At 43.0% G+C, this 19,134-nt stretch overlaps 1 protein-coding gene across 22 annotated transcripts in view; it reads left to right on the forward strand.

Annotated features, from left to right (window-relative positions):
• The window catches only part of cadpsb (Ca2+-dependent activator protein for secretion b), a 78,810-nt gene that overhangs the window by 26,702 nt on the left and 32,974 nt on the right, over positions 1-19,134 (forward strand). For 12 of the 22 annotated variants that reach the window (XM_052075423.1, XM_052075424.1, XM_052075426.1 and 9 more), the window contains 14 exons: positions 540-620; positions 936-1,169; positions 3,626-3,747; positions 4,541-4,652; positions 6,129-6,268; positions 6,544-6,610; positions 7,581-7,689; positions 7,772-7,984; positions 12,114-12,125; positions 15,495-15,631; positions 15,702-15,889; positions 17,588-17,689; positions 17,773-17,836; positions 18,938-19,061. In XM_052075423.1, coding sequence (XP_051931383.1) covers positions 540-620; positions 936-1,169; positions 3,626-3,747; positions 4,541-4,652; positions 6,129-6,268; positions 6,544-6,610; positions 7,581-7,689; positions 7,772-7,984; positions 12,114-12,125; positions 15,495-15,631; positions 15,702-15,889; positions 17,588-17,689; positions 17,773-17,836; positions 18,938-19,061 — 1,705 coding nt within the window. The remainder of the gene's footprint in view (positions 1-539; positions 621-935; positions 1,170-3,625; positions 3,748-4,540; positions 4,653-6,128; positions 6,269-6,543; positions 6,611-7,580; positions 7,690-7,771; positions 7,985-12,113; positions 12,126-15,494; positions 15,632-15,701; positions 15,890-17,587; positions 17,690-17,772; positions 17,837-18,937; positions 19,062-19,134) is intronic. The other 10 variants (XM_052075425.1, XM_052075428.1, XM_052075434.1 and 7 more) reach the window with 1 other exon arrangement.

Here is a 19,134-nt window from a genome sequence, read left to right on the forward strand (position 1 = left end):
ACAGAAATCATTTTGAGGATACAATTACTTTCTGCTCGAACAAAATTTGCATACACCAGTGTCACATTCCATTAAGTTAATAGATGTATATGGTCTTTTGGAGAATTGTATCATCGCCGTGGTAAGGTCCTTTCACTGTTGACTGTTTTGGAATTGTGTGTACTGTAGTTTGTATAAATTTGCCCCACGGAGTGACCATATATATTCAATTACCTCCATTTTATTTCATGAAGTGGTATCAAAAACACACTCTTACTGTGTCATGTGCATAAGTAAAAGTAGTTTTAGTCTTCTTCGTTTGTGTCTGCGAGACTGTATTATACTGCCTTCTGGTGGCCAACATGGCACACCAGAGGGGACAACACAACAAACTGAAATGCAGCATGAAATGATGATCCACTATTTCATTCTTTAAATCTATTTTATTTACAGTACGTATTTTTTTACAGTGTTATTTTACCAAACTGATCTACTGACCGCATGGCATATTTCTTGACTATGACCTCAATGAATTTCCCCATATAATTATTTTTTTGCAGCTAGACAACTTGGACGAGCAGGCTGCACAAATAAGAAGAGAACTGGATGGTCGTCTTCAGATGGCCGACCAGATTGCGCGGGTGAGTTTGACGCTGTGAGGGGCTTTGCCTTTGTAACATAGCTACCATATTTGTTGAAAAGGTGTGAGCCTACCACCCACGGAAAGCAGCGCTGTACTCTTTCAAGAAAAAAAAAAGCACATGTAGTTTAACACTCTTGTCCACAGCTTTAGGTATGCTTCTCCAATATAAGGAGATTCTAAGAGCTGTAACAAAAAAAAATCTGCCATTACAACTATGTTCAGATTTTACAAGGTGGCTAATTTAATGAAAACAAAAATCATTAATTCAATCAATCAATTTACCACTAAAAACACATTTTCTGACACTCTACAGGGAGGCAGGTTCCCCAAGTTTGTGTCCAAAGACATGGAAGCTATGTACATTGAGGAGCTCAAGTCTTCAGTGAACCAACTGATGGCCAATCTGGAGAGCATGCCCGTGTCGAAGGGTGGAGAGTTCAAGCTCCAGAAGCTGAAGCGAGGACACAACACCTCCATCATCGACATGGGCCAGGAGGATGAAAACACTCTGTCCAAGTCTGATGTGGTCCTGTCCTTCACTTTAGAGGTAAAGTCCTTTTCGTGACTCAACTGACATGGTATGTATGGAGGGTGATGCATTAAAGGGCGCCTACAAAAAAATGCGGCAACCTTCGCTCCGTGGGATGGTGTAAGCTTTTGCGACCTTCCACGATTGAGTCACATTTTCCTGCCCTAAGCCGTACGTTATGGCTACATATTCGCGGTCAGGGGTCCGGAAGGTTCCGGACAGAATTGGACGCTATAAACATAGACACAGATAGAAATGTACAAAAAGATTTCTTAGAAAAACTACGTGAGGCTGACAAAGTACAAATAAGGACACTGGCCAATAAACCAATCTTGTCAGAGACTTGAGGGGGCAGAGATGAGTGAGGCGACATTCAAATCTTGCTAGCAATTTTGAAACACGGTGAGCTCCAAAGTTATTAAGCTCCTGAAATTCCATGAAATGAAACACTTGAATTTCGAAGGGAAATCCACTCCTTCCATGGGTTGAAATATCAAATATGGAAATAAATATGGTGTGCAAAGAATCGTACGATATGGATGGCCTACAGATATTGTAAAAAGAAAGTTCTGCATTTGTGGGCACTGGAAACAGCCTTCAAACCGGGTTTGCCTTCACTAGTGGTGTTATATTGTGGTTGGCCTTCAAATGCAGCCTATGAAGTGGTCAATGGCTTGTGTGTAAATTCCATGCACACACCGATCATCCTGTCGCCGCTGACTCAACGTGGAAGGCAAAGGTGCACCCGGGACGGACCCCGCCAATCAATATGATGTAAACCCCATGTGTGAAAAACATTTTTGCATGGGGCAGAAGTGCAGCTGTCTGAATCAGAAGCCATGAAGACTCCTCATCAGTGTCCAGGCTAAGTTTAGAAACAGACAGCAGACTTCTTCAGACTGCTGAACAGATGCCGTGCGCATTACCTGCTCTTGAACGGCAGGTATGAGTCATCTTGTTATCAGCTTGTCTGTGACCGAGCTGCCGACTCGGAAGAGGGAGTCAGCACAGCTCGGTCCTCATGATGCCGAGCTATTTCCGCTCTGAGTGCGCCATGTGTGAGATGCCGTACTTTTCGTCTGTAGCTCAATGCCCAAGAAGGCGCATCGTTGTGATCAATTCTGCAAAAAATGAAAGCAGGCTATTTTGAGACTATTACAACCTCCTCAAGTCTGCCATTTTCAACGCATTGGGTTGAAATGTGGTTTGATGTCAAATGACCTTTTTGACATGTGCGTCACAACCTCTTGCGTTTGTATTGATTTATTTCATTTCCACGGTCGCTCAAGAGAAATCATCAAAATGCACTGTAGGTAGCAGTTATGTTGAATGTTTTCGTAAGGGTGTACAGAGGTGGGGCGACCCGGTGATCCAGTGGTTAGCGCCTCACAATGCAGAGATCGTGGGTTCGATCCCAGCTCCTGCCTTTCTGTGTGCCATATTCATGTTCTCCCCGTGCGTACGTGGGTTTTTTTCCGGGTATTCCAGTTTCCTCCCACGTTCCAAAAACATACATAGCAGGCTGATTGAACATTCAAAATTGTCCCCAGGTGTGAGTGTGAGCGCGGATGGTTGTTCGTCTCTGTGTGCCCTGCGATTGGCTGGCAACCAATTCAGGGTGTGAAGACAGCTGAATCGGTTGCTCGAAGACAGCTGGGACCGGCTCCAGCACGCCCCGCGACCCCTGTGAGGACAAAGCAGATCGGAAAATAGACAACCAGTTGCGCTCACAATCACACCTAGGGACACTTTAATGTGTTCCATGAAACTGCCACGCATGTTTTTGGAATTTGGGAGGAAACCGGAGTACACCTCTGCACTGTGATGTGAACGGGCTAACTTGTTTAAGATTCATTTTTACTCACTGAGAAGTTAGCGCAATGTCAAACAATACTGGATATTACGTGCTTAATTGATTGCTCAACAGAATACAATTATATCTTGTTTTGCTAAATTAACAGCAAACCTCCTTGTTAGATGTAAATACTTGAGTTGGAAGAGAAATGTGACACTTACAAGACTTTACGACTCCAGCTGGAGAGGCAAGTGTCTTTATTTACTCTTTACTTGGTGCATGTTTGTCCCAGGTGACCTGTCGCGCTCACTTTCTGTCTCTCGCCGCAATAACTCTTTCCTTTGTTTCAGGTGTACATTTGCTCTGTGCTTGCACACAATACTGCTCATAAACAGACAAATACAACAATGAGAACCTCCCCGGAGGAGGTCATAAATTCCAAATTTTTGGTCATAATCATAATTCCCGTCGCCGGGCTGGCTTAGAATGTGCACTGCATACAAACAGTGTTTAAACAAAGATGCTTTGATGGCAGGAGGTGGTGTGATTAAATCTGGAAAACCTTTTTGGCTCTGATCGTCCTTTTAACGTCGCCCCTTGCTATTTTGAACAACATCACCTCAGAGCTGTTACAAACCAGCAAGATTTTTAACGTGTCACATGGAATGTGTGCTTACAGGTGGTGATCATGGAGGTGCAGGGGCTGAAGTCTCTGGCTCCCAACAGGATTGTCTACTGCACCATGGAAGTGGAGGGAGGAGAGAAGCTCCAGACTGACCAAGCGGAAGCATCTAAGCCAACGTAAGCGAAACAGATCTTCTTGAAGACGTCAGTTCAATGCGGCCTAATCTGACACTTCCAAGATGTTTAAAAAAAAATTATGAGAAAGTATAAAAAAAAGTTTCTCATCATGAATGCCTTTTCTTCCCTTGACTTGGTCTTGAGCGTTGCGTGGTTTTTACGTATCGGGAGAAAGAGACGCTGTGCGAGCGGGTTATCCATTAATGAATCTTAGAGCCAAAAGGTCAAGCTTTGCAAAAAAATAAACAAATGAATAAAAAAGTGATGAAAGATGTTAGAAATGTGCCTTGTCCACTAAAACATGTGCAGTAGGGTGGGGGAGTGGGGGAATGGAGATGAGCTGATTTGCGCACATCTTTGGCATCTTCCGCTCGTACAGCCACTAAGTCACTTTGTGTGACAAAGTGGGCGGTGATTGTGATCATCAAATCTTGGCAAGTTCAGCTTTTAAGCTGTCTGGCAAATAAACAGCAGCATCGGGGAGATGGAGTATTAGGGTCTGTGTGTGTCTATAAACAATAAAGCTGTCTGATCTCTTTTTAAATTTTTTATTGTGCAATTATGTAGCAGATTGATGGCTACGGCGTAAAAAACAAACAGAGCGCACCTTTTTATTAATTTGATTGCCAAGCAGCTCCCTTTCCTGTTTGATTTATTTGACAAAAGGTAGAGGAATGAAAAGTGAAACCTTCTCCCATAAAGGAGTAAATAACGTTCCAAAGTGATGGACTCTCCAGTGTTGTGCGATGTCATGGAAACTGACCTCTGGAGTCATCTGCGTTGTGTCTTTCAGCTGGGGGACCCAAGGGGACTTCACCACCACACATCCACTGCCTGCTGTCAAGGTGAAACTGTTCACCGAGAGCACCGGCGTGCTGGCACTGGAGGACAAAGAGCTGGGCAGGGTAATGCATCGGTCTGGCTCAAAACAAAACATTCATTCAGATCATGCGGAAAGATGTAGATGGCTGCTGTTTTTAGTTGTTCATGTCATCTTTACAACTGCTGAAACAGAAAATCTCGCTATGCATTCCCCAGCCATGCGTCACAAAGTATATGTGGGGTCTTCAGACTTTTTAAAATTCAGAGACAATAGTCAGGTGATTTGGTTTTTCTCCCAATGATGCCCTTTTAACACCAATTAAACGTGCCTAACGCGTGTGCTTCTAAATGTCATAGGTATTCAAAAGTTGCCTATTTCCAAGAAAAAAAGCTTAATATTACCATAACAAGCGAGCTATTTTTTTTAGAACCTGCTCACAGGCGGCTCGTGTGATTCTGGTGCCCCCTGTTGGTGGTAGGCACCTTGTCGATGAGGTTGACTACCTTCCGCGATATACTGAAGAAACTTGCCGACTTCAGAGTTTAGCTTCTCACTCACTGACTGGTATGCGAGCAAATTTTCAATGTTATTTACCCTCGAGCCAAAATACAAATGAACAGTGCTCATTATTCTGAAATCAAGAAGCCACAAGATGTTTGCACTTTGCAAAAAAGAAATAAAATAAATAAATTAATTATAATAATATTGGCTTAATATCGGATCCGCGTGGTCCGGTGATAACGTGGTTAGTGTGTTGGCCGCACAGTAGGGGTTCAGGGTTCGGTCCTGGCTCCGGCCTTCCTGTGTAGAGTTTGCATGCTCTCCCCGGGCCTGAGTGGGTACTCCGGTTTCCTCCCACATTTCAAAAGCATGCATGGCAGGCTGATTGAACACTCTAAATGGTCCCTAGGTCTGAATGTGAGCGTGGATGGTTGTTGGTCTCTGTGTGACCTGCGATTGGCTGGCAACCGGGTCAGGGCCCCCGCCTACTGCCCAAAGACAGCTGGGAAAGGCTCCAGCACCCCCGCTACCCTTGTGAGGAAATTGAATGAATGAATAAAAATTGGATCTTTTAAATGTACGGTCCAGTTTGCTCCAAAAGGCACCATAAGTCCTTTCGACCAGTAAAGTTGTTTGTTCAAGGTCACCCTATCAATAACACACACAGATGCTCTCGTACTTCTTTTCCAGCCACTCTACCTATCATTGAAGGATAAATTAGTATGTAGTGGTCCTTTGGGGAAGGTAGCAATGTGGTGATATATTGGCAATCACTTCTACGGTCCCAGAAGTAGAGGTGACCTTGGCTGTTACAAGGCCTTGTGATCTCCCGCTGCAGCAGCACTGGCAGGAAGTGAAACTTCCTCAAAGCTCTCTAATGCACCAAAGAGAGATTAGACAGCGGCGGCGGGAAGCCTTGGCCCGTTTGTCTGCTTCCATTCCCTTTTTATTCTTTCATTCGAAGAACAAGTCGAATGCACCGTGAGCAACCCGAAAACAAACCAACCCAGAACGTTTTTTTCACCTCATGGTTTTTTTTAATGTGCTTGATATGTAGGTTGTCCTTCACCCGACTCCAAACAGCCCCAAGCAGTCTGAACTGCATAAAATGACCTTGACCAAGGCTTGCCCTGACCAAGACCTCAGGATCAAACTGGCCATTCGCATGGACAAACCCCAAAACATGAAACACTGCGGGTAAGTAAGCAGCTGGGTGGCTGTCGGCCGTTGGGGTTTCACTGCCTTTTTTGCGAGGCTTCATAGCTCTCTTTGGCCTCGTTTCTTGTCAGCGGGAAAAATACTGGGAAGTACGCAACACCCTCTAGTGGACACCAGAATGAACTTTTTTTTCACTTGAATGCAGGCTGCAAATGTGTCATGTGCCGCAAAGCCAGCACCTTAATGATAATAATAACTTTAATGAGGCTCTTCCTTGGCTTTAGTGTCTTTGTGTGTACTGAATGTTTTGGCAGGTATCTGTGGGCTTTTGGGAAGAATGTCTGGAAGCGCTGGAAGAAACGTTTCTTTGTTCTTGTGCAAGTGAGTTTTTCATGTCGATTTTTACTCTTGGCTACAATGGAATTAAAAAAAAAAGATACAATTCTGACTTTTTAACCCATCCAAATTTTTCATGGAATACAAAAAAATGATAGCTAATTGTGATATTTAAGTCATAAAATTCAAACTTTTTCTTGTGAATAACTTTTTCACCACACATTTTATGAAGATATAATGAAAATATTGCAACCTAACTCCTGTGAAATTAGTTCACAGGCTAGCTAAAAAAAATACTGATTTTTTAAAAGATGTATAACCTGTTTTCTTGAGATATAACTGTAGTCAAATGAAAGTATCTTTTTAATCAATCAAATCATGAGCTATCATTTTGTGTGTAATTAATCCGTTTATGAAATTCACTTTAAGTGAAATACTGAAATAAATTATTTCTTTTGTCTTTACAAGACAACAAAGATCACAAATATTACTTTTAAGCCTCTCTCGTGCAGTAAAATACAGTCGCAAAATAATCCAACTACAATTCTAAAATGTTCTTCTGCTCTAAATATAAAGTACTTACATTATACTTAGTAATTACTACTTACTATTGTAATTACTATAGTATTAGTACTCAAAATCACTGAAAAATAATTTCAATGGCTTCACTTAAAAAAAAACATCATTCGGGCACACATTGTAGGTATAATTAATGACAGTTGTTGGTGTATTTAATTCAAATTCATCAAACTTTCCTCTTAAATTCAGAACTGATAAAATAGTACATTTATATATCAAATGTATTTGATCTTTTGTGTGCAGTTGTGCTTATATTTCAAAAAGCCAGAGTTTGTATTCACTAATGCATTGCTAAGGAGAAAATCTTTACTTACTTTTGCATTGGAATCACCATCACTCATCAATCCATTTGTCGCCCAGAATTGTTTGTCCACGTATGAATTGAACCGCACGTTTGTGTATGATTGAAGTGACGTTTCGCGCTCGGTTCCCGTAGGTGAGTCAGTACACATTCGCCATGTGCAGCTACAGGGAGAAGAAGTCCGAACCACAAGAGCTTCTCCAGCTGGATGGCTACACTGTGGACTACAGCGACCCGCAGGCAGGTGAGTTGGCATCGATACACCCAAAGCCCCCCCCCTCACCCCTCTTTAATTTAAAGCCTCTGAGTTGCTGCTCCTGTGACAGGCTTGGATGGCGGAAGGGCTTTCTTCAACGCGGTGAAGGAAGGCGACACTGTGATCTTCGCCAGCGATGACGAGCAGGACCGCATCCTGTGGGTTCAGGCCATGTATCGCGCCACCGGCCAGTCCCACAAGCCCGTCCCGCCCACTCAGGTCCAGAAACTTAATTCCAAAGGGGGTGCCTCGGCTCAAATGGACGCTCCCATCTCTCAGTTCTGTAAGTAGGCCGAAGCGCGTCACGCCGAGGTAGACCGTAGGTAGTTTACATCCACGACGCAGTGACGGCTCGTGAATGTCTCGCACTCGTGCGCGCCACACTTGCGCTCACAAACCTGCTGGTAGAACTAACAAACAAGCACGCGCACTCACACACCGACACATGTGCCTTGACCTGTCACGGATTGGACCGGCACTCGTTCACTCCGCCCACTTCCAAAGGCGCCGACCCAACAGGCTCTCCCATCAGCTCGCAAGCAACGAGCAACTTAGGAAAGATTGTGTGAAATCGCAACAGCTATTTGACATGAAATCTGAACATTCAAGGCTGCTGGGGTGGAATTCAAGCTGACGTCAGCGTGACCTGCTCAAGTTCCAAACCGTAGGCATGTTTTATTCACTGAATGGTGGCCAGATGTGTTTTATACACCGTACCCATTACACTCTAAGCACCCCTCGTCAGGTAGAAAAGTGAAGGTAAGAATGCAGCCGTGTGGCATCTGTCCCCGATTCCGTTTTTATAATTTCTGTCTCTCGTTTCCCCTAATCACTCTTTACAAATGAATCCACATTTACTGCAAATTGTTTTCATTCAAAACAATTATAATCGTTTCATTCTCAATTGGCTCTGCAGTTGTAATAATACTGGATATTGCGCTTTAGTAATAGATCCTGCTATTCGGAATACAATAATCAAGTCCTGTGTGCATCGTTTCAACATATTGTGTAAATGAAAACAAAAGAAAAAGAAAAAAGAAACCTTTTGGCAGTCTTTAACCTCAATTCCAGGAAAACAAAAGAAATTCACAATAAAGCCCCTCTAGTGTATTCTTCTCTTTTTATAACCGCATCATTGCATTCAAATTGACCTAAATTGGCTCGGCCCCTCCGAACGCTAGCACGTAAATTCTGTGTTGTTTCTTCATTGGTTTCTTTGTCCAGTATGTGATCGTTCGTGTGGTTAGTTGACTCCTCTGATGCCAGCTGTCGCCATTCAAAGCTTCGCTGCGGTGACCCCACCTCACCAGTCCCTCGACCCCTCCCCTGAAACATTGTGGCACGCTGCGCAAAACATGTTTCACCCCCTGGTGGTCTTGAATGGCACCGGGATCATTTCGTACGTCGTCCTCCTGACTCCGCTGCAGTGCTAAACAGTCCTCGTAGGTTCTGATTGGACTTTTGGGAAATGGAAAGTCGTTTTCCCATTTTTTTTGAGATGTGCTATACTAACATGGTATGGAAGAGTTGCAAATAAACAAGACCAGAGTCGATATAGGAAGCAAGAAAATCAGCCAGACCAAACAAAGCAACAGCGGAACATCAACAAACAAAATTCAATCACAGCAAGCATAGACAAATTGGCTTATTTTTAATTATTTTTGTGACAAGCGTTTTATATTTAATGAAACATTGCACTGTGTTCCCTATAACATTACAAATTGACTTATTTTAAGAACATCTGTAAAAGTGGTGCACCTGATGGGTTCAAAGGACACGTACAGTAGTTATGAAAAGTTTTCATGATATTAAAAAAATGACACGAAAATAAAGTACCGTAGTTCAACATCTTTTTCCCATCGTTCATGTGAAACACAATAAATTAGGTTAAATTAATTAATTAAAAATAATTAGGTTAAAAACAGAACTAAAAACGGCAATAATGGTGTTTGCACAAGTGTGCACACCCTCATTCACATTGTAGCCAATATATCATCGGAAGACTTAACTCATCACAGCAAATGTCCCCGTGCCAGTTTGAATCGGATGTCTTTTCAAACGTGGAAACAAGAGAGACTCAAGCAGAACAGGACCAAGGCGAGGTTTTTTTAGTTTGTAATCCTTCGCATTTACTCTCTGAACACATTTCAGATCGACTGATAAGCAAGTTTTTTTTTGCAGCCAACATTTTTTTTCAGTCATGTTTTAAAAAAAAACTAAACGATGACAGGTTCCCTTAAGGGGTTGGTTACACAACACTGATTATAAATGAAGAAGGATAAACAAGTATGCTTGTGGCAATTAATGACGCAAGAATGGTGTTTTGCAGCATGAAAAAAAAAGAAAAATGGCTCTCAAAGGGATTTTTTTTAATCCTGTCACCCTTCAGTAAACTGTGTGCGTGTGTGTGTTCAGTCTAACCATGTGTCTGTGTGTCACACCCAAAGCAAACAATGATAGCAGACCACAGTGGTGTTGGTGCATTTGTACGAACATATGAACACGTCTCCAAAACTACTGCGGCCACTGGAGACACACGTTTATGTATATCCAGATACTCACGTACATGTGGTTTTCTTTTTTGCAATCAAGGCAATAATCCAAAATTGTGTTAAAAAAAGAAAATAAAAGGTGACTCACAAATATTTGGGAAGTAGTTGAAACTCCAATACAATGGCGTGTTTTCATGGAAAACATGAAAGCATCTGGCATACTTATTATTCCTGTTTTACCAAGTCTTTGTCATGTAAACACACCCGAAGATATTAAGAAAGGCTGTAATACTCACAAACCAGCGGTGGGCCGCTGTGAATTTGGTACGTGCGACTGACTTAATCGACTTTCTAATACCAGCACGATCGTGTCGCAGAGGAACCGATCAATACTATTCCAAGAATACTATTCCAAAACTAAATAAAATGACACACAACAATGCCACATACATCATCGGGAGCGGTTCAGAATCAATATTCATCTTTTTAATGTCATACATCAGACACACCACAGATGCTGACTGTGAAATTTATGACTGTGGCTCGATCACTATAGATGTCTTCTCTTAGTCAAACTTGGCCGAGCAACCGGTCAAAGGACGGGAAAATGCTGACGTCATTGCAGGCCCCGTGAGGCGAATTTGAAATCCAGTGGTATCTCTTCTTATGAAATTAAAGGGTTCTGGAAGAAATTTCTTTACTAGAAAATGTTGTAAGTAAGGACGCGTTTTCCATGTAAATGCCCTAATCCGTTCCAAGCTTCCCAAAAATTCAGACCTAAATGTTTTCTAAACCATAAAAGTGCATCAAAATATGTAACAAATACATGTTACAATTAGATTATTGCACAATAAATAAGAGTTATGCATAATGTAAAATTTAAAGAATAGAGTAAGGAATAAAAATGATGTTCATTTAACTTAACTGCGTCCTCATCGTTTTTTTGCCCTCATTTGCCGTTCATGTTCTCCCTCAGAAATGGTTTTTGCCTGGCGTTTTGTAAAGAACTGATCCAAGGACATTTGCTTTAACAATCCTTCAAAAATGTCCAAGGCAAACATCAGCATAGTGGGCGATCGCCCGATTGGTAAAGACTTTTTCTGGTTGATTCACATATAAGTAAAACTATTGGAACGCCTCATGGACACCTAACGACACCTAACACCTATCTAAACACAAAAGGGGGAAGTCCATCTTAGCCAATGGGATGCCAGGAACATGCTAAGTAATAGCCAATAGCAGAGCAGCTTTAAGTATGTTGCGTTCAGGAAAACTGGGAGCTGCGAATTTTTTTTACCTTTCATATTTTGACCTTTCTTTCGTAACAAGAGGCAATAATTTTCCTGTTGAGGCATTTCGTAACTTGAACATTTGAAGAGACATTCGCAAGTAAGTACAGGTACCACTGTAAATAGTCCAATGGCTAATACCTCGAATCATAATGGCATCTCTCAAACGCTGTGACCTTTTCATGACCTTCCGCATTCACAGGTATGTGTTGTCACTTAAAAAAAAAAGGGCGGTACCTCATCAGTAGCTCACTACTCCTTCAGTGCTCGCCCTCAAACGAACACCCAAACGCTACAGTGGAGTGACGGGGATGCTAAACGCTCTCTTCCTCCCTCCTCCTCTATCGCCTCAGCGTCCTTTGTCACACGTCGTCCTCACATGTACTCACAAGCCACGAGGTCTCGTGTCGGTATCGGTGGTTGTTTTGTCGTTGTTGTTATTGTTGTTGTTGTTTTTTTTCCTTCTTCTTCTCAGTTGTGTTTTCTTCTTCATGCTTTGCCTGTCTACCCTTCTTCAGTAATGCCGCTAGCTGCTCGGTCAGTTAGGGTCTCTCGTGATTGCTCTCCTCCAGCCTTGTTGCTAGTCTTTATGTTATTCTGGTTTGTCCCTTCTTACCCTGCTGTCTTCTAGCTGGACTCAAGGGTAAGTGCTTCCCTGTAGCCGGCACAGCTCAGATAATCCCCGCCGATTATCTGACAAATGCAACGCTCTTTCTTTCTGCCCCTCTCTCTCTCTTTCTTTAATCTCGCTCTTTCTCCTTCCTCTGCTCCTTCTTCATGTCTCGCTTCATGTCTTTAGATCTTAGTTGAGAACTTTTTTTTCTCTCCCTTTTTGACAACCTCCACTTGAGGATCAAATTCTAGAAGCATCCATTCGTGCCAGTATAGGATGCATGTCTCTAAGAACGTTTATTTTTTTTCTGTTTATTTTTGGCTTAGTATTTGGTTAACGTGGATATGATAGTTGTTCCTGCATAATTGCCTTCTCTCTTTGCTCACATTGGTAACCTGATCCCTCAAGAGTAAAGCAATTTGATGACTAGAATGAAGACAGATTGGCCTGGAATATGACCTATTCACATGCATTATTGATGAGATGTGAAAGAGGTGGAAACAAACCTGGAAGATTCGCTCGATGGCACATGTGTAATTCATTTGATGTATGCTAGGGGGTGGAGTCAATGTGTGACATTGCTGACGTGCTTTACTATAGAGGGCTCAATTTGCTCGTAGACGTTGATGTTTTGCTTCACCTTGCCTTGACGAGAGTTGGCAAATATGTATGCGGAGTATTCTGAATGCCAAAGACAAGGAGTAGCTCACGCCGCCCCTTCTTACGATGAAATACTCCGGAACCCCCCTCCACCCCTTTCCCCTTCTCCCCACTCCTCCCGCAGGAGAGGGGCCTATAGACGTCAAGGCAAGTCCAGTGGTCCACCTCCAGAAAGCCGAGATCCCAAATAGCATTTGGTTTGCCTGAATAGGAGGACACTTCTATCGTGTGTCTGTTAGTTTCTGTCAAAACAAGAGGTTCCATTCACCCCCCCCCCCCTCTCACCCTCACCCCCACTCCCCATCTCCCAGAGAATGGTAGAGTTCTGCCTATGTTGGCTTCATGCTATTTACCCATTCTTGCACCGAAATGCTACCCTTGTTAGACTTCTTTGGTCGTGACATGCCTGCTAGTCTGCTCGGTAGATAACCATGAACACAGCGCACCACATTCAAGTATTGTCAACTTGCAAATGCGTAGAGAGAGAAAAAGAGAATTGCAAAAAGCGAGGGAACGCATTTTCAAAAGAGCAAACCTGAACACGGGACTGCATGAGGTCTCAAATTTCACACGGCTCCTTCTCCAAGCATGTGCTCGTTTTATTGCGAACATACGCGATTATATTGTTGCCGTTACTCTTTGCGAGCTGGAATTGTGCCGCGGCGTCGAGCGAGCCCATCGCACTCACTCGTGATGTCCTCGTTTACTCGAAACAAAGGACAGAAAGGCAAGGTGCCTTCTGTTCACACTTGGGAATGTTGTCGCACTCGCCCAACATGCTGCGATATGGCCTCTTGGTAACTGGGCCACGGGTAACTCTCTCCTTGTGGTCTTCCTTTATTTCCCCCCCACCCCCTCTTTTTTCTTATTGTCCACTTCCTGGTTGTCTTTTCAATCCTAACTTCTGTCAGTGTCCTCCATCTTCACTTTGTGTCATCACACTCCATTCGTCCTCTCCTTTCCACATGAGTTCACTTGTCCTCACGCTCTTAATGTCCTCGTGCACATTTTGACTTGCCGCCTTGCGGGTTTTTCCTCCTCAGATTAGAGGCTAACCGTAACCTTCTGTAGTCTCCCTGGTTAGAGAATGCCTCAAAATGCCGATCGCCCATATTGCACCCTGTCCCCCATCAGCCTTTCCCACCCGGAGGTTGACGGATGTCACCTGCCCTCTCTCTCCAGGCCTGGCCCAGCCCCCCCCAAATCTGGCCAACGCATTCAACCCCACAACCCTCCCGAGCCATCATCACCTTGTCTGTGTGTCACGGACCTAAAACCTGTCACTCACACAGAGGACACGACCACATCACCTATTTGAGCTCACAACCACTTCATTCAGTGCACCTGCACAATTTCATGAGATCAGATCCAAGAACCAAATCCGTAATGGCGCCAAAATTGGAAAAAGAAATCTTTCTTGGCCCATGCCCACGTGGGGTTTTCCGATGCATAATTTGGTTGCTTCCTCAATCCATTGATCAGTTAGCAGGGGTGACTCCAAATATTGAGGTTGCGCTTATGAATCTCGGCCGATCCTGCTGATGTGGCGATTGCATGTTTTTGTCCCGCTGAGGGGCTCTCAACATGCACATGAGGTTCATTGATGACCAGTAGAAGGTGCGCTCTGCCTCTCGCCCAAAGTCAGCCGGGATAGGCTGCAACACACCCGAAATCCTCAAGACTGACTGGAGATGAATGTATCCTGAAAAATTAAGGATTAACCAAACCCCCCGCCACAATGCTCACAAATGAGAAATGACAACAATACGTACCAAAATATAATGGCTTCGCTCTCGGCCAATGCGCACAAATTTCTGTGGAAATTGCTCACACATTGTTTTCTTTGTTTTTCCACCCACTTTTTAATTGCCGACTTATACCCTTCCAAGAAATTCACAATAAACGCAATGACTTTTTCATTGTTTTCATTCGAGAGTGGACTGCTCCTTGGGTGATGCAGTGACTTGAACGGAGAAAATTGAAAATAAAGTTCTCGATCCACTGCTCATACATTGCAAAAGTAATATTGCTGATGAGTATTTCTGTAGAATACCTTTTTTAAAATAGTTTTTAAGACAGCCTTTGTATCTCAACACATGATATTGTGCAAGTACACCGAATGTTGTGTTGTGACCTTTCGCAGAACTTTGAGCACAAGGAATGTGACAGGATTTCAATGAAAGGTTTAATACTCAACTATCCGCCACGTTCCTTTCACTTTTCCTCAAACAATCTCCTCATTGACTTTGACACTGAAGAGATTGATAGCAAAACTACAACCATGCCGCTTTCTCTGCGGCATCCAGATTTGATCTAGCAAAGTCTATAGCGCCTGTAGCACACAACTGGGTGTCAAACAACGATTAGGAATGGCAGAATCTATTGACGACAATGACAGAAATATATTTTTTAAGGACGCCTCGCAAACCACCAGGGACTGTGACACCGTAAAGACACATGCATGCACACACAATGGAAGCGCCTGTCGCTCTTAGCGTAGCTTGAGCTCCCCCACCGATAACGTCAGATCTCTTTACGCTGTCTGACACAATGCAAGTTGACAATGTAAGCTGTTAATGTTTTATAATTTGCCCTTAGAAGAACCACCCACCCCTTCACCAGCAAGAAAAATTCAGATATTCCCTGATGTTTCTGTGTTATGACTAAGACTTAGCATGCGCTTCACTGACATCCTCTCCTCTCAACCGTGTGCTTCTTCCTGTGCTGTTGGCTGGATAGATGCTGACAGAGCTCAGAAACATGGCATGGATGAGTTTATCTCGGCTAACCCCTGTAGCTTTGACCACGCCTCGCTTTTTGAGATGGTGCAGCGGCTCACCTTGGACCACAGGCTCAACGACACCTTCTGCTGCCTGGTGAGCACCTCGCCGAATTGATTTCCGGGGGTTGTGTCACGATTTACTGACCGCCGTTTGTGCCGCGCAGGGATGGTTCAGCCCGGGCCAGGTTTTTGTCTTGGACGAATACTGTGCCAGGAACGGCGTCAGAGGTTGCCACAGGCATTTGTGTTACCTGCGCGACCTGCTGGAGCGGGCGGAGAGTGGCACCATTATTGACCCCACTCTTCTGCACTACAGCTTTGCGTTTTGTGCCTCCCACGTGCACGGGAACAGGTTTGCACAAACCACTTTTTTTTATGTTCCATTGCTTTACAGGCACATACATAGTTTGCTTAAAAAATACATTAGTTGTTCACCAGTTGTACCACAGGAACGGGGAAAACATTCATTGCATCAGTTATTTTATGTCTTTATACATCTCTTATTTTTTATGTGTTGTTTGATTTTAATGTCCTTCTATTTTGATTCATGCCTTGGCGATTTACAGGACTGTTATGTGTTTTTTGTAGGTTATTTTAACACATTTGTGGTGTGAAAAAACTGCCTTTTTGTAGGATATAAGTCAAGCATCTCTCCATAAAGCCCTTTTCACACTGCACTTAGCATTCCGCAGCATACCATCAGCAAATCCACTCATTTTGTATATGGTAAGAGATGGGGTGTCCAAGCTTCCACAATTTAAAAAATGCGCTATTAGAGAGTGGCGATTCAATGACGGTGGCCTGGTGGCCCAGTGGTCAGCTCGTCAGCCTCATAGTACAGAGGTGCAGGGTTCGATTCCGGCTCCGGCCTTCCTGTGTGGATTTAGCATATACTAACCGTGCCTGTGTGGGTTTTCTCTGGGAACTCCAGTTTCCTCCCACATTGCAAAATCATGCATGGCAGGTTAATAGAACGCTCGAAATTGTCCCTAGGTGTGAGTGTGAGCGTGGATGGTTGTTCGTCGGTGTGTGCCGTGCGATTGGCTGGCACCTGGTTCAGGATGCCCCCCGCCTACTGCCCAATGACAGCTGGGATAGGCTCCTGCACCCCCCGCAGCCCTTGTGAGGATAAAGCGGATCGTAAAATGGATTTATGGACTCCATGACGTCAGACAATCACCTCTAATTGGAGAGAGACTGGCAGAGGGATTTAGTCCTAAAAATAGCCCACGGGAAACACATGACAGCTCCTGAAATGCATTTGCTTTAAATTTGTGTTGTTAACCATTTGCATATCTCCACGTGTTTCCTTGTTTTTTCTTTGTGTTCTTTTCTTTCTGTCCTCTGTTGCCGTAGTTTCTTACTGTCCTTATTATTCATCCTCTCATGCGTCCATTAAAGTCAGAGAGGGCCGCAGTTACTGGGGGCCGCTGGGCTACGAGGCCCTAATGAGCCCAAAGAGCTCCCAAAGGCCAAATCCTGACACTGGCTCTAAACGAGCACACCTCATATTCAAGTTTAGAAAGAGAAAGGATTCCAAAGTCTCTCAAGAGTCCAACAGGTGAGACATTGTCATCAGAGTTGCGTGGAGTCATACTCCAGTAAAAGTACAAATGTGAAACTAAAAAGTAGTCCTCCAAGTAAGTACGTGTGTAAGATTTATTATTCTGTGGGGAAAAAAAATTCTGTACTGAACTAGTGAGTAATATCTTTTTTTTATTCTTTAAATGAGAGCATGATGGTCAAATCGAAAAAAAAGAATATGCCATGTCAGACATTGTCTGACAGCGACAACAGTGAAGTTTATTTTAGAAATAAAATGATCCCAATAGATCCGAGAGCCGACTGTAGCAAAAGGACTCAAATAAAAATAAAAAGTATGTTGGTTTAAAACTATCCTGACAAATACAATTTATCCAAGAAATTCCTTAATTGCAACTATGTAAATGTCATATTATACTTCTCTGATTATCATGTTTTAAAAGTTCGCTGAAGTGAAGTCACAGTTTGGTCTTTTGCCCCTTCAAATGTGTTTGTGTGGTCCTCACAGGCCAGACGGGCTGAGCACCGTCAAAGTGGACGAGAAGGAACGATTTGAAAACATCAAAGAGCGGTTGCGTGTCATCTTGGAAAACCAGATTGTAAATTTCAGGTGACACGCACGCTCAAACACACGTTGCACTTTACTCCACTTATAAATCGAAATGAACATCTTTTCTTATCCGCTTCGTGTAGATATTGTTTCCCCTTTGGCCGTCCGGAAGGTGCACTGAAGGCCACGTTATCTTTGCTGGAGAGGGTTTGTACACGTTTGAAATATTCGTTTCAATTGATGTGGACTACTTAACAGCTACAACATTAGATGCACTTGCACAATCTGAATTAGACACTCAACACAATGATGCCGGATTAATCTCATTAATTCTCACGCTGCCTCTGGTACCCGTAGTGGTACACGGACTCCCTGTAGTGGTAATGAAAAAAAATCAAAGTACACATCAGTTGTATTTAACTTTTAAATTCAATACATTTGCATTTAATCTTGAAGAACTGTAATTGATTAATTTTTTAAAGATTTTTTTTGTATTTCCCCCACGGCTAAGAACAGTGTTAATGTTCAAACTGCGAAATTTTAAGGAATACTATAAATAAATGCATTTAATATGACAAGACTATTGATAATGTAAATCAGGGGTTTCCAAATGTTTTGCTTCGAGGGCCGAATACAGAAAAATCGAAGGGTGCAAGGGGCATTTTGTTATTTTCTTACTTTGTTAACCCTTTCATGCACCCTTTAACCTGATAATATGATAAGCTGTCCACTGTAGTAACCGCTGTCCCTGAAACGGTTAAACACAACTAAAACAATCAAGCAATTTACAAATTATTCCAGTAATGTTTGTGTTTTTTTTTAACCCCTGTTAAAGGTGATAAAGCAAACCGATCTTTTTTTGACAGACACAGTAAGTGGAGCTATGCTTCTGACACTGAAATATCTTAACTCATAAGGCATTATAAAGAAAAATGTTACCATTTTAGTTGTAAATTATTTCTTTGCCGATCCAAAAAAGCTCACTAAGTCAAATTTTTTAGTCGTGGTAATTGTCAGGTGCGTCGCACCTCCCCCTGCTTTTTCAACACCCGCACCCAATTATATATGCTGAGGGCCACTAGAAAATAGACGGTGGGCCGCAAATGGTACACCACTGATGTAAATGCCCGGTATGCGACGCTAAAGAACGGAATAGGTCGTTTGTGGCCCTTGAGCCAATACTTTACCCACTCCTGCATTAGATGATTTAAGTGTACCTCATTAAATGCCATGAGTGTTGACGTGGATATTATGCCTACTGAACAGACATGAGCAGGTCACATGCTTCTCTTTAATTTTGATGCTCAGGTGCTGATGAAGGACATTGTGACACCGGTCCCTCCAGAAGAAGTTAAAGGGGTCATCCGCAGATGTTTGGAGCAGGCTGCTAACCTCAACTACCAACGGATTAAAGACTATGCTAAAATTGAAGGTAACCGAAATAACTTCTGTCTGGGTAGAATATGACAATAAATGATGTATCCAGAATGGCATGTTTAATTGAA

Source organism: Hippocampus zosterae, chromosome 9 (genome assembly GCF_025434085.1).
Source record: "Hippocampus zosterae strain Florida chromosome 9, ASM2543408v3, whole genome shotgun sequence".
In the NCBI taxonomy this organism is placed as follows: Eukaryota; Metazoa; Chordata; class Actinopteri; order Syngnathiformes; family Syngnathidae; genus Hippocampus; species Hippocampus zosterae.